The sequence below is a fragment of the Oncorhynchus nerka genome, linkage group LG26 (genome assembly GCF_034236695.1).
Source record: "Oncorhynchus nerka isolate Pitt River linkage group LG26, Oner_Uvic_2.0, whole genome shotgun sequence".
NCBI lineage: Eukaryota > Metazoa > Chordata > Actinopteri > Salmoniformes > Salmonidae > Oncorhynchus > Oncorhynchus nerka.
In genome coordinates this window covers 31,185,867-31,200,804 of record NC_088421.1, presented here as the reverse complement: position 1 = coordinate 31,200,804, position 14,938 = coordinate 31,185,867, and the positions used below count along the sequence as shown (strand labels likewise).

At 46.3% G+C, this 14,938-nt stretch overlaps 1 protein-coding gene across 1 annotated transcript in view; it reads left to right on the top strand.

Annotated features, from left to right (window-relative positions):
* vwa3a (von Willebrand factor A domain containing 3A) overlaps positions 1 to 14,938 on the top strand; it is a 46,623-nt gene that overhangs the window by 17,411 nt on the left and 14,274 nt on the right. Inside the window, exons 16-17 of the mRNA XM_065010954.1 lie at positions 8,339 to 8,458; positions 11,473 to 11,547. Coding sequence (XP_064867026.1) covers positions 8,339 to 8,458; positions 11,473 to 11,547 — 195 coding nt within the window. The remainder of the gene's footprint in view (positions 1 to 8,338; positions 8,459 to 11,472; positions 11,548 to 14,938) is intronic.

Below are 14,938 nucleotides of genomic sequence, written 5' to 3'. Positions count from 1 at the left end.
ATCTCTCTGTCTCTGTCTTTCTGTCTCTGTCTCTGTCTCTCTGTAGGGTGGTGATTGTGGTAGACATGTCTATGATGATCTCTCTCTGTCTCTCTGTCTCTGTCTCTCTGTAGGGTGGTGATTGTGGTAGACATGTCTATGATGATCTCTCTCTGTAGGGTGGTGATTGTGGTAGACATGTCTGATCTCTCTCTGTCTCTCTGTAGGGTGGTGATTGTGGTAGACATGTCTATGATGATCTCTCTCTGTCTCTCTCTCTCTCTGTCTCTCTGTAGGGTGGTGATTGTGGTAGACATGTCTATGATGATCTCTCTCTCTGTCTGTAGGGTGGTGATTGTGGTAGACATGTCTATGATGATCTCTCTCTCTGTCTCTCTCTCTCTGTAGGGTGGTGATTGTGGTAGACATGTCTATGATGATCTCTCTCTCTGTCTCTCTGTCTCTCTGTAGGGTGGTGATTGTGGTAGACATGTCTATGATGATCTCTCTCTCTGTCTCTCTGTCTCTGTCTCTCTGTAGGGTGGTGATTGTGGTAGACATGTCTATGATGATCTCTCTCTCTCTCTCTCTGTCTCTGTCTCTGTAGGGTGGTGATTGTGGTAGACATGTCTATGATGATCTCTCTCTCTGTCTCTCTGTAGGGTGGTGATTGTGGTAGACATGTCTATGATGATCTGTCTCTCTGTAGGGTGGTGATTGTGGTAGACTGTCTCTGTCTCTCTGTAGGGTGGTGATTGTGGTAGACATGTCTATGATGATCTCTCTCTCTCTCTCTGTCTCTCTGTAGGGTGGTGATTGTGGTAGACATGTCTATGATGATCTCTCTCTGTCTCTGTCTCTCTGTAGGGTGGTGATTGTGGTAGACATGTCTATGATGATCTCTCTGTCTCTCTGTCTCTCTGTAGGGTGGTGATTGTGGTAGACATGTCTATGATGATCTCTCTCTCTGTCTCTCTGTAGGGTGGTGATTGTGGTAGACTGTCTGTCTCTGTCTCTCTGTAGGGTGGTGATTGTGGTAGACATGTCTATGATGATCTCTCTGTCTCTCTGTAGGGTGGTGATTGTGGTAGACATGTCTATGATGATCTCTCTCTGTCTCTCTCTCTCTGTAGGGTGGTGATTGTGGTAGACATGTCTATGATGATCTCTCTCTCTCTCTCTGTCTCTCTGTAGGGTGGTGATTGTGGTAGACATGTCTATGATGATCTCTCTCTGTCTCTCTGTAGGGTGGTGATTGTGGTAGACATGTCTATGATGATCTCTCTCTCTCTCTCTGTCTCTCTGTAGGGTGGTGATTGTGGTAGACATGTCTATGATGATCTGTCTCTCTGTCTCTCTGTAGGGTGGTGATTGTGGTAGACATGTCTATGATGATCTCTCTCTCTCTGTCTCTCTGTAGGGTGGTGATTGTGGTAGACATGTCTATGATGATCTGTCTCTCTGTCTCTCTGTCTCTCTGTAGGGTGGTGATTGTGGTAGACATGTCTATGATGATCTCTCTCTCTCTCTCTGTAGGGTGGTGATTGTGGTAGACATGTCTATGATGATCTCTCTCTGTCTCTCTGTCTCTCTGTAGGGTGGTGATTGTGGTAGACATGTCTATGATGATCTCTCTCTCTGTCTCTCTGTAGGGTGGTGATTGTGGTAGACATGTCTATGATGATCTCTCTCTGTCTCTCTGTAGGGTGGTGATTGTGGTAGACATGTCTATGATGATCTCTCTCTCTGTCTCTCTGTAGGGTGGTGATTGTGGTAGACATGTCTATGATGATCTCTCTCTCTCTGTAGGGTGGTGATTGTGGTAGACATGTCTATGATGATCTCTGTCTCTCTGTAGGGTGGTGATTGTGGTAGACATGTCTATGATGATCTCTCTCTGTCTCTCTGTCTTTCTGTCTCTGTCTCTGTCTCTCTGTAGGGTGGTGATTGTGGTAGACATGTCTATGATGATCTCTCTCCTCTGTCTCTCTGTAGGGTGGTGATTGTGGTAGACATGTCTATGATGATCTCTCTCTGTCTCTCTGTCTCTCTGTAGGGTGGTGATTGTGGTAGACATGTCTATGATGATCTCTCTCTCTCTCTGTAGGGTGGTGATTGTGGTAGACATGTCTATGATGATCTCTCTCTCTCTGTCTCTCTGTAGGGTGGTGATTGTGGTAGACATGTCTATGATGATCTCTGTCTCTCTGTCTCTGATGATCTCTCTCTGTCTCTCTCTCTGTAGGGTGGTGATTGTGGTAGACATGTCTATGATGATCTCTCTCTGTCTCTCTGTAGGGTGGTGATTGTGGTAGACATGTCTATGATGATCTCTCTGTCTCTCTGTCTTTCTGTCTCTGTCTCTCTGTAGGGTGGTGATTGTGGTAGACATGTCTATGATGATCTGTCTCTCTGTCTCTCTGTAGGGTGGTGATTGTGGTAGACATGTCTATGATGATCTCTCTCTCTGTCTCTCTGTCTCTCTGTAGGGTGGTGATTGTGGTAGACATGTCTATGATGATCTGTCTCTCTGTCTCTCTGTAGGGTGGTGATTGTGGTAGACATGTCTATGATGATCTCTCTCTGTCTCTCTGTAGGGTGGTGATTGTGGTAGACATGTCTATGATGATCTGTCTCTCTGTCTCTCTGTAGGGTGGTGATTGTGGTAGACATGTCTATGATGATCTCTCTCTGTCTCTCTGTAGGGTGGTGATTGTGGTAGACATGTCTATGATGATCTCTCTCTCTGTCTCTCTGTCTCTCTGTAGGGTGGTGATTGTGGTAGACATGTCTATGATGATCTCTCTCTGTCTCTCTGTAGGGTGGTGATTGTGGTAGACATGTCTATGATGATCTCTCTCTCTCTGTAGGGTGGTGATTGTGGTAGACATGTCTATGATGATCTCTCTCTGTCTCTCTGTAGTCTCTCTGTAGGGTGGTGATTGTGGTAGACATGTCTATGATGATCTCTCTCTGTCTCTCTGTCTGTCTTGTGTCATGTCTATGATGATCTGTCTCTCTCTCTGTAGGGTGGTGATTGTGGTAGACATGTCTATGATGATCTCTCTCTGTCTCTCTCTGTCTCTCTCTGTCTCTCTGTAGGGTGGTGATTGTGGTAGACATGTCTATGATGATCTCTCTCTGTCTCTCTGTAGGGTGGTGATTGTGGTAGACATGTCTATGATGATCTCTCTCTGTCTCTCTGTAGGGTGGTGATTGTGGTAGACATGTCTATGATGATCTGTCTCTCTCTGTCTCTCTGTAGGGTGGTGATTGTGGTAGACATGTCTATGATGATCTCTCTCTCTGTCTCTCTGTCTCTGTCTCTCTGTAGGGTGGTGATTGTGGTAGACATGTCTATGATGATCTCTCTCTGTCTCTCTGTAGGGTGGTGATTGTGGTAGACATGTCTATGATGATCTCTCTCTCTGTCTCTGTCTCTCTGTCTCTCTGTAGGGTGGTGATTGTGGTAGACATGTCTATGATGATCTCTCTCTCTGTCTCTCTCTGTCTTTCTGTCTCTGTCTCTCTGTAGGGTGGTGATTGTGGTAGACATGTCTATGATGATCTCTCTCTGTCTCTCTGTCTCTCTGTAGGGTGGTGATTGTGGTAGACATGTCTATGATGATCTGTCTCTCTGTCTCTCTGTAGGGTGGTGATTGTGGTAGACTCTCTGTCTCTCTGTAGGGTGGTGATTGTGGTAGACATGTCTATGATGATCTCTCTCTCTGTCTCTCTGTCTCTCTGTAGGGTGGTGATTGTGGTAGACATGTCTATGATGATCTCTCTCTGTCTCTCTCTCTGTAGGGTGGTGATTGTGGTAGACATGTCTATGATGATCTCTCTCTGTCTCTCTGTCTCTGTCTCTGTAGGGTGGTGATTGTGGTAGACATGTCTGATGATCTCTGTCTCTCTGTCTCTGTAGGGTGGTGATTGTGGTAGACATGTCTATGATGATCTCTCTCTGTCTCTCTGTCTCTCTGGGTGGTGATTGTGGTAGACATGTCTATGATGATCTCTCTCTGTCTCTCTCTCTCTGTCTCTGTAGGGTGGTGATTGTGGTAGACATGTCTATGATGATCTCTCTCTGTCTGTCTCTCTGTCTCTCTGTAGGGTGGTGATTGTGGTAGACATGTCTATGATGATCTCTCTCTGTCTGTCTCTCTCTCTCTGTAGGGTGGTGATTGTGGTAGACATGTCTATGATGATCTCTCTCTGTCTCTCTGTAGGGTGGTGATTGTGGTAGACATGTCTATGATGATCTCTCTGTCTCTCTGTAGGGTGGTGATTGTGGTAGACATGTCTATGATGATCTCTCTCTGTCTGTCTCTCTGTCTCTCTGTAGGGTGGTGATTGTGGTAGACATGTCTATGATGATCTCTCTCTGTCTCTCTGTAGGGTGGTGATTGTGGTAGACATGTCTATGATGATCTCTCTCTCTGTCTCTCTGTCTCTCTGTAGGGTGGTGATTGTGGTAGACATGTCTATGATGATCTCTCTCTCTGTCTCTCTGTAGGGTGGTGATTGTGGTAGACATGTCTCTGTCTCTCTGTAGGGTGGTGATTGTGGTAGACATGTCTATGATGATCTCTCTCTGTCTCTCTGTAGGGTGGTGATTGTGGTAGACATGTCTATGATGATCTCTCTCTGTCTCTCTGTCTCTCTGTAGGGTGGTGATTGTGGTAGACATGTCTATGATGATCTCTCTCTGTCTCTCTGTAGGGTGGTGATTGTGGTAGACATGTCTATGATGATCTCTCTCTCTGTCTCTGTCTCTGTCTCTGTAGGGTGGTGATTGTGGTAGTCTATGATGATCTAGGGTGATGATTGTGGTAGACATGTCTATGATCTCTCTGTCTCTCTGTAGGGTGGTGATTGTGGTAGACATGTCTATGATGATCTGTCTCTCTGTCTCTCTGTAGGGTGGTGATTGTGGTAGACATGTCTATGATGATCTCTCTCTCTGTCTCTCTGTAGGGTGGTGATTGTGGTAGACATGTCTATGATGATCTCTCTCTGTCTCTCTGTAGGGTGGTGATTGTGGTAGACATGTCTATGATGATCTCTCTGTCTCTCTGTAGGGTGGTGATTGTGGTAGACATGTCTATGATGATCTGTCTCTCTGTAGGGTGGTGATTGTGGTAGACATGTCTATGATGATCTCTCTGTCTCTCTGTAGGGTGGTGATTGTGGTAGACATGTCTATGATGATCTCTCTGTCTCTCTGTCTCTCTGTAGGGTGGTGATTGTGGTAGACATGTCTATGATGATCTCTCTCTGTCTCTCTGTCTCTCTGGGTGGTGATTGTGTGGTAGACATGTCTATGATGATCTCTCTCTGTCTCTCTCTGTCTCTCTGTAGGGTGGTGATTGTGGTAGACATGTCTATGATGATCTCTCTCTCTGTCTCTCTGTAGGGTGGTGATTGTGGTAGACTGTCTCTCTCTCTGTAGGGTGGTGATTGTGGTAGACATGTCTATGATGATCTCTCTCTCTGTCTCTCTGTAGGGTGGTGATTGTGGTAGACATGTCTATGATGATCTGTCTCTCTGTCTCTCTGTAGGGTGGTGATTGTGGTAGACATGTCTATGATGATCTCTCTCTGTCTCTCTCTCTCTCTCTCTCTGTCTCTCTGTAGGGTGGTGATTGTGACATGTCTAGACATGTCTATGATGATCTGTCTCTCTGTCTCTCTGTAGGGTGGTGATTGTGGTAGACATGTCTATGATGATCTCTCTCTGTCTCTCTGTAGGGTGGTGATTGTGGTAGACATGTCTATGATGATCTCTCTCTCTGTCTCTCTGTCTCTCTGTAGGGTGGTGATTGTGGTAGACATGTCTATGATGATCTCTCTCTGTCTCTCTGTAGGGTGGTGATTGTGGTAGACATGTCTATGATGATCTGTCTCTCTGTAGGGTGGTGATTGTGGTAGACATGTCTCTCTGTAGGGTGGTGATTGTGGTAGACATGTCTATGATGATCTCTCTCTCTGTCTCTCTGTAGGGTGGTGATTGTGGTAGACATGTCTATGATGAGGGTCTCTCTCTCTCTGTCTCTCTGTCTCTCTGATGGTGATTGTGGTAGACATGTCTATGATGATCTCTCTCTCTGTCTCTCTGTAGGGTGGTGATTGTGGTAGACATGTCTATGATGATCTCTCTCTGTCTCTCTGTCTCTGTCTCTCTGTAGGGTGGTGATTGTGGTAGACATGTCTATGATGATCTCTCTCTCTGTCTCTCTGTAGGGTGGTGATTGTGGTAGACATGTCTATGATGATCTCTCTGTCTCTCTCTCTGTCTCTCTGTCTCTCTGGGTGGTGATTGTGGTAGACATGTCTATGATGATCTCTCTCTCTGTCTCTCTGTAGGGTGGTGATTGTGGTAGACATGTCTATGATGATCTCTCTCTGTCTCTCTGTAGGGTGGTGATTGTGGTAGACATGTCTATGATGATCTCTCTCCTCTGTCTCTGTCTCTCTGTAGGGTGGTGATTGTGGTAGACATGTCTATGATGATCTGTCTCTCTGTCTCTCTGTAGGGTGGTGATTGTGGTAGACATGTCTATGATGATCTGTCTCTCTGTCTCTCTGTAGGGTGGTGATTGATGTCTATAGACATGTCTATGATGATCTCTCTGTCTCTCTGTAGGGTGGTGATTGTGGTAGACATGTCTATGATGATCTGTCTCTCTGTCTCTCTGTAGGGTGGTGATTGTGGTAGACATGTCTATGATGATCTCTCTCTGTCTCTCTGTAGGGTGGTGATTGTGGTAGACATGTCTATGATGATCTCTCTCTCTGTCTCTCTGTAGGGTGGTGATTGTGGTAGACATGTCTATGATGATCTCTCTCTGTCTCTCTGTAGGGTGGTGATTGTGGTAGACATGTCTATGATGATCTGTCTCTCTGTAGGGTGGTGATTGTGGTAGACATGTCTATGATGATCTCTCTGTCTCTCTGTAGGGTGGTGATTGTGGTAGACATGTCTATGATGATCTCTCTCTGTCTCTCTCTGTCTCTCTCTCTCTGTCTCTGTCTCTCTGTAGGGTGGTGATTGTGGTAGACATGTCTATGATGATCTCTCTCTCTGTCTCTCTGTCTCTCTGTAGGGTGGTGATTGTGGTAGACATGTCTATGATGATCTCTCTCTGTCTCTCTGTAGGGTGGTGATTGTGGTAGACATGTCTATGATGATCTGTCTCTCTGTAGGGTGGTGATTGTGGTAGACATGTCTATGATGATCTCTCTCTCTGTCTCTCTGTAGGGTGGTGATTGTGGTAGACATGTCTATGATGATCTGTCTCTCTGTCTCTCTGTAGGGTGGTGATTGTGGTAGACATGTCTATGATGATCTCTCTCTGTCTCTCTCTCTCTGTCTCTCTGTCTCTCTCTCTCTGTCTCTCTCTCTGTCTCTCTGTAGGGTGGTGATTGTGGTAGACATGTCTATGATGATCTCTCTCTCTCTCTGTAGGGTGGTGATTGTGGTAGACATGTCTATGATGATCTCTCTCTCTGTCTCTCTGTCTCTCTGTAGGGTGGTGATTGTGGTAGACATGTCTATGATGATCTCTCTCTGTCTCTCTGTAGGGTGGTGATTGTGGTAGACATGTCTATGATGATCTCTCTGTCTCTCTGTAGGGTGGTGATTGTGGTAGACATGTCTATGATGATCTCTCTCTCTGTCTCTCTGTAGGGTGGTGATTGTGGTAGACATGTCTATGATGATCTCTCTCTCTCTGTAGGGTGGTGATTGTGGTAGACATGTCTATGATGATCTCTCTCTGTCTCTCTGTAGGGTGGTGATTGTGGTAGACATGTCTATGATGATCTCTCTCTCTGTCTCTGTCTCTCTGTAGGGTGGTGATTGTGGTAGACATGTCTATGATGATCTCTCTGTCTGTCTGTCTCTCTGTAGGGTCTCTGTCTCTCTGTAGGGTGGTGATTGTGGTAGACATGTCTATGATGATCTCTCTGTCTCTCTGTAGGGTGGTGATTGTGGTAGACATGTCTATGATGATCTGTCTCTGTCTCTCTGTAGGGTGGTGATTGTGGTAGACATGTCTATGATGATCTCTCTCTGTCTCTCTGTAGGGTGGTGATTGTGGTAGACATGTCTATGATGATCTCTCTCTCTCTCTGTAGGGTGGTGATTGTGGTAGACATGTCTATGATGATCTGTCTCTCTGTCTCTCTGTAGGGTGGTGATTGTGGTAGACATGTCTATGATGATCTGTCTCTCTGTCTCTCTGTAGGGTGGTGATTGTGGTAGACATGTCTATGATGATCTGTCTCTCTGTCTCTCTGTAGGGTGGTGATTGTGGTAGACATGTCTATGATGATCTGTCTCTCTGTCTCTCTGTAGGGTGGTGATTGTGGTAGACATGTCTATGATGATCCCTGGCTTCTCTCTCCACATCCAGCACTCCATCAGAGTGCTACTGGAGGAGCAGCTGGCCAACAAACACAGCTTCAACATCATCGCGTAGGTCACACACACACACACACACACACACACACACACACACACACACACACACACACACACACACCACGGGAGGTTGGTGCCACCTGCATCCTTATGTAATACATGTATCACTAGCCACTTTAACTATGCCACTTTGTTTACATACTCATCTCATATGTATATACTGTACTCGATACCATCTACTGTATCTTGCCTATGCTGCTCTGTACCATCACTCATTCATATATCCTTATGTACATATTCTTTATCCCCTTACACTGTGTATAAGACAGTAGTTTAGGAATTGTTAGATTACTTGTTAGATTACTTGTTGGTTATTACTGCATTGTCGGAACTAGAAGCACAAGCATTTTGCTACACTCGCATTAACATCTGCTAACCATGTGTATGTGACAAATAAAATTTGATTTGATTTGACCTTAATTGGGTAGGACAGGTTTGTATTAATGGCTGGAGCGGAATAAGTGGAATGGTATGAAATACGTCAAACACATGGTTTCCATGTGTTTATGCCATTCCATCTGCTCCGTTCCAGACATTATTATGAGCCGTCCTACTCTCAGCAGCCTCCACTGACACACACACACACACACACACACACACACAGACGCATGCAGAAAGACACACACATGTAGAATCACCATTTGATAGCACATTGAGCTCACATGAATCCAATCACAATGCTGCATGTTCTAATCTTTGATCAGACAACTCTTTGACATGACAAGCCTGTACACTCCTACACTCTCTCACCTCCACTCCCCCAATCTCCACTTTATTCATGTGTGATTTGCTTACGTTCTGCATGAGAATAGATCTAATTGATTTGGTTGTCAAAGCCTCTCCGTGCATTAGCACGTCTACCTGCCTCGCAGACCGTGACCTCACCTCACCACATCCGTTTTGAACAGACATTTGCACGATGGGATGTTTAATAGAGTTAATAGAGTGGAATGACTCACTCTAATAAGAATCCAAACTATATCCCTGCTCATTCTCATCGAGATAGAAAAAGCCTGGGGTCTTAGGTAATTGTCGGAGTTCAATCTATTTATAATGCAGATTGGATGTGGTATTGAAATATAGAGTTGTTACTGGAATTGATGTGCAGATACTGTATGTGGATGATGTTTCTGTAGTATGTTCAGTACATTGCAGAGTACATTGTTGCATGTTGTGATCCCTAATCTATCTCGTTGTTGTCCCTTCACTGTCAGTTGACAAGGTTACAATGGAGTTGTATGGTTGGTTGTTTGTGGCATCACCAGCACTCAAGTTTCACTTTTTATAGTCACGTGTACAAGTACAGTGAAATGCCTTTCTTTCAAGCTCTTTTCCAACACCGCAGTAATCATTATCAGTAGTACTATCAAATAAAGTAGAACAAAAACACACAAGAAAATAGAATAATAAGAAGAACATGAAAAAGTAAGTAAGCTGCAGTATATACAGGGTCAGTTTAGGGTCAGTTCCAATACCATATTTACAATGTGCAGGGATACTGGAGTGGTACAGGTAGATATGTAGGTAGATGTGTATAGGGGTAAGGTGACGAGGCATCAGGATACATGATCAACAGAGTAGCAGCCTCATATATCAGGATTGTATTTGCATGTGTGTGTGTGGAGTCAGTATGAATGTGTGTGTGTTTGTGTGTGTAGAGTCAGTATGAATGTGTATGAATGTGTGTGTGTTTGTGTGTGTGGAGTCAGTATGAATGTGTGTATGTTTGTGTGTGTAGAGTCAGTATGAATGTGTATGAATGTGTGTGTCTTTGTGTGTGTAGAGTCAGTAAGAATGTGTATGAATGTGTGTGTGGAGTCAGTATGAATGTGTGTGTGTGTGTGTGTGTGTGTGTGTGTGTGTGTGTGTGTGTGTGTGTGTGTGTGTGTGTGTGTGTGTAGAGTCAGTATAAATGTGTGTGTGTGTGTGTGTGTGTGTGTGTGTGTAGAGTCAGTATAAATGTGTGTGTGTGTGTAAGGTCAGTATGAATGTGTTTGTGTGTAGAGTCAGTATGAATGTGTGTGTGTGTGTGTGTGTGTGTGTGTGTAGAGTCAGTATGAGTGTGTGTGCGTAGAGTCAGTATGTAGAGTCAGTATTAGTGTGTGTGTGTAGAGTCAGTATGAATGTGTGTGTGGGTGTGTGTGTGTGTGTGTGTGTGTGTGTGTGTGTGTGTGTGTGTGTGTGTGTGTGTGTAGAGTCAGTATGACCGTCCCCTCGCCCATACCCGGGCGCAAACCAGGGACCCTCTGCACACATCAACAACAGTCACCCACGAAGCATCGTTACCCATCGCTCCACAAAAGCCGCGGCCCTTGCAGAGCAAGGGGAACCACTACTTCAAGGTCTCAGAGCAAGTGACGTCACCGATTGAAACGCTATTTAGCGCGCACCACCGCTAACTAGCTAGCTATTTCACATTTGTTACATGTAGAGTCAGTATGATTGTGTGTGTGTAGAGTCAGTATGAATGTGTGTGTGTCGAGTCAGTATGAATGTGTGTGTGTAGAGTCAGTATGAATATGTGTGTGTAGAGTCAGTAAGAATGTGTGTGTGTAGAGTCAGTATGAATGTGTGTGTGAGTCCCTGTACTGTATATTTTCACTCTTTCTTTCCTTTCATACATTTGAGATGAATGTATAATATGTTGATATGTTTCCGGTCTTCACCCCTCTACTACGTGTTATAGTTTTTAATATCAGTCCTCCACATTGCTTTGATTCAAGTTGGCATGTGGCGCCCATATCTCTAGAACTTCTTCACCTTTAACATTCTTCATTCCTCGGTTTCAAGTTATCATCACTCTCTCTCCTCTGTTTCTTCCCCACTATCAGTCTGAAGAAGACATATCCTGTCCTCTCTCAGATCAGTTGTACAAGTTTGACAGAGTTCCTTCTTCTACCATACAAGACGTTGTTTCAAGGTTGTCATTGTGTTCCTCTCTGTAGTACTATACAGTGTGTAGTATAATAACTCCACTGTGTTCTACTTGTCTTTCTGTCCTCTGTCAGGTTCGGCTCAGCTGTCAGAGCTTGGAGGGAGAGGTTGGCCCTCACCTCACCAGAGAACCTGCAGGAAGCCTGGCAGTAAGGTCCTCAAAGTGTGTGTGTGTGCATGTGTAAGCCTGGCTGTGAGGCGGTCTGATGTTTCTGTATGGTGTCTCTGCTTTTGAGGGCTCTTTGCTGTTCTCTCTCTCTCTCTTTTTCCCTGGTCTCTAGCTCTACTTCAGGAGAGAGGCAGATCTCTGCCTGTATGGAGACCGGAGATATTTCACATAGTGCTTTTGTCACATGCTATGCAGTGACGTCTTTCAAAAGTATTTCAAAGTGCGTGTGTGTGAGCACGTGTGTGTGCATGTATTTGTGCATCCGTATCAAATCAAATCAAACTGTATTTGTCACATGCGCCGAATACAACAAGTGTAGACTTTACCGGGAAATGTTTACTTACAAGCCCTTAACCAACAGTGCAGTTCAAGAAGAGTTAAGAAAATATTTATCAAGTAGACTAAAATAAAAAGAAACACAATAAGAATATAAATAACGAGGCTATATACAGGGAGCACCGGTACCGAGTCAATGTGCGTGGGTACAGGCTAGTTGTGTAACAATACAGAGGCGGATGCAAGATGCAAGCAACGATGGTTTAATGAATACAGGTTACAGCAGCAACAGGACAGACAGACTGTACTCAGACGGAATCCGACCCAGGGACTAGGGCGCATCCTCCTATGTGAGCGTGCTGAGAAACCCAGGGGAGAGTGTCCGGATGGGTGGGAAGGAGCACAGCAGATAATCCACACAAGGGCGGCGAGAGATGAGCACGGACACACGACACAACCTCAGGGAAGTAACAACGATCTGACAACAAGAAACACTGGTTACAGAACATATAAAGGGAAGATAAGTGATTCCAGCTGGCGCAGACAATCAGGCCGAGATTGGGAACCACGCCCACACAAACACGGGAGAGAGAGAGAGAGAGAGAGAGAGAGAGAGAGAAGGAAAAGGAGGCAGTGGATTCATGAACCGTGACAATACCCCCCCCCTAGGAACGCCTCTTGGCGTTCCCAGGCGAATTTACCTGTCGATTGAAATCATCGATAAGGGAGTGATCCAGAATGTCCCTAGCAGGTACCCAACTTCTCTCCTCCGGGCCGTAACCCTCCCAGTCCACCAGGTACTGGAATCCGCGTCCCCTCCTTCTAGAGTCCAAAATACGATTGACAGAAAAGGTGGGTTCCCCATCAACAAGTCGTGGCGGCGGGGGAACCGGGACCGGTGGGTTAATGCGTGCCTGAAACACAGGTTTTATTTTAGACACATGAAAGGTAGGATGAATTCTCCTATACGCCGGAGGAAGCTGGAGCCGGACCGCCACCGGACTAATGATCCTGGTGACTTTGAACGGGCCGATAAATTTGGGGGCAAGCTTGTTCGAAACGGATCGGAGTGGAATGTTCTTAGTAGAAAGCCACACTCTTTGGCCAACGACGTATACCGGAGGCTTCGACCGGTGGCGATCGGCCTTAGTCTTGGTGCGCGCCCCCACCCGGAGAAGAGTCTCACGGGCTCTGCTCCATGCGTGACGGCACCTCTGGATGAAAGCGTGAGCGGAGGGAACAGACACCTCGGACTCCGTACTGGGAAAGATAGGTGGCTGGTAACCTAAACTACACTCAAACGGAGAGAGACCCGTAGCTGCCACTGGCAACGAATTGTGAGCGTACTCAACCATAGAGAGTTGTTGACTCCAGGAAGAGGGATTCTTAGAAACCAAACATCGCAACAATCTCTCCAAATCTTGGTTGGCCTCTCCGCTTGACCGTTGCTCTGGGGATGAAACCCTGAAGACAGGCTGACACTCGCTCCCAGTAACCTACAAAACTCTTGCCAAAACTTGGACACAAATTGGGGCCCCTGTCAGAAACTACGTCCATCGGCAGACCATGTAAGCGAAATACGTGATCCACGACAGTTACCGCTGTCTCCTTGGCAGATGGTAATTTAGGCAAGGGAATAAAATGAGCCGCCTTCGAGAACCGGTCCACCACGGTCAAAACAACCGTCTTGCCCTGGGAGGGCGGGAGGGCGGTAACAAAATCTAGCGATGTGGGACCAGGGTCTCGAAGGGACCGACAGCGGTTGGAGTAACCCATCTGGGGGTCGATTAGAAGTCTTCCCAGTGGCACAAACCGACTGTAAGTCAAGCCAAGACAAAACTGTGAATGTCACGAGCCATCAGTGGCCACCAAAAGCGTTGCTTAACCAAAAGCTAGTGCGACTGACTCCTGGATGACACGCTATGTTGGAGCAATGCCCCCACCGAATAACATCGGACCGACACCCCTCCGGCACAAACAACCGATTAGGTGTGGCAACCGGGCGGAGGCGTTACCCCTTCTAAGGCCGTTTTGACCCTCGATTCAACCTCCCATGTGAGTGTGGAGACCACTAGGGTCCCGGGTAGGATGCACTCGGGAGTGGATGGGCGTTCGGAATGGTCAAAAATGCGAGAAAGGGAATCGGGTTTGACATTCTTGGAACCCGGGCGATACGAGAGAGAGAAGTCAAAACGTCCGAAAAAGAGTGCCCACCGCGCCTGCCTGGAGTTGAGTCGCTTGGCGGTTCTGATATATTCCAAATTTTTGTGATCGGTCCAAACTATAAAAGGTACTCCCGAACCCTCTAACCAATGGCGCCACTCCTCCAGTGCTAACTTCACTGCCAACAACTCTCTGTTGCCAATGTCGAGTTGCGTTCCGCAGGTGATAACCGATGGGAAAGGAACGCGCAAGGGTGCATCTTGTCGTCAGAAGAGGAACGTTGGGAAAGTACCGCACCTACCCCCACCTCTGAAGCGTCCACCTCCACCACGAACTGACGCGAGGGATCGGGAGCTATGAGGATGGGAGCCGAAACAAAGCGGCTCTTGAGTTTGACGAATGCAGCCTCGGCTGTATCGGACCACCTGAACGTCACTCTGGGGGAGGTTAAGGCGGTAAGAGGAGCGACTATCTGGCTAAAGTTGCGAACGAAACGCCGGTAGAAATTGGCGAATCCCAGAAACCTCTGTAGGGCCTTACGGGAATCTGGGCTTGGCCAATCCACCACAGCCTTAACCTTGTCAGGATCCATGCGAATACCTTCAGTCGAGACAATGTAACCTAGGAATGTAACGGATTGTGCATGAAAATGCATTTCTCCGCCTTGACAAAAGTCCATTCTCCAACAACCTCTGAAGCACTCGTCTGACGTGCTGAACGTGTTGCTGGAGAGAAGAAGAAAAATCAGTATGTCATCCAGGTAAACATATATGAACTGATCAATCATATCTCTCAGCACGTCATTTACGAGTGCCTGGAAAACCGCTGGGGAGTTGGATAGCCCAAAAGGCATGACCAAATATTCAAGTGCCCTCTGGGGGTGTTAAACGCGGTCTTCCATTCGCCCCCCTTATGCGAACCAAATGATATGC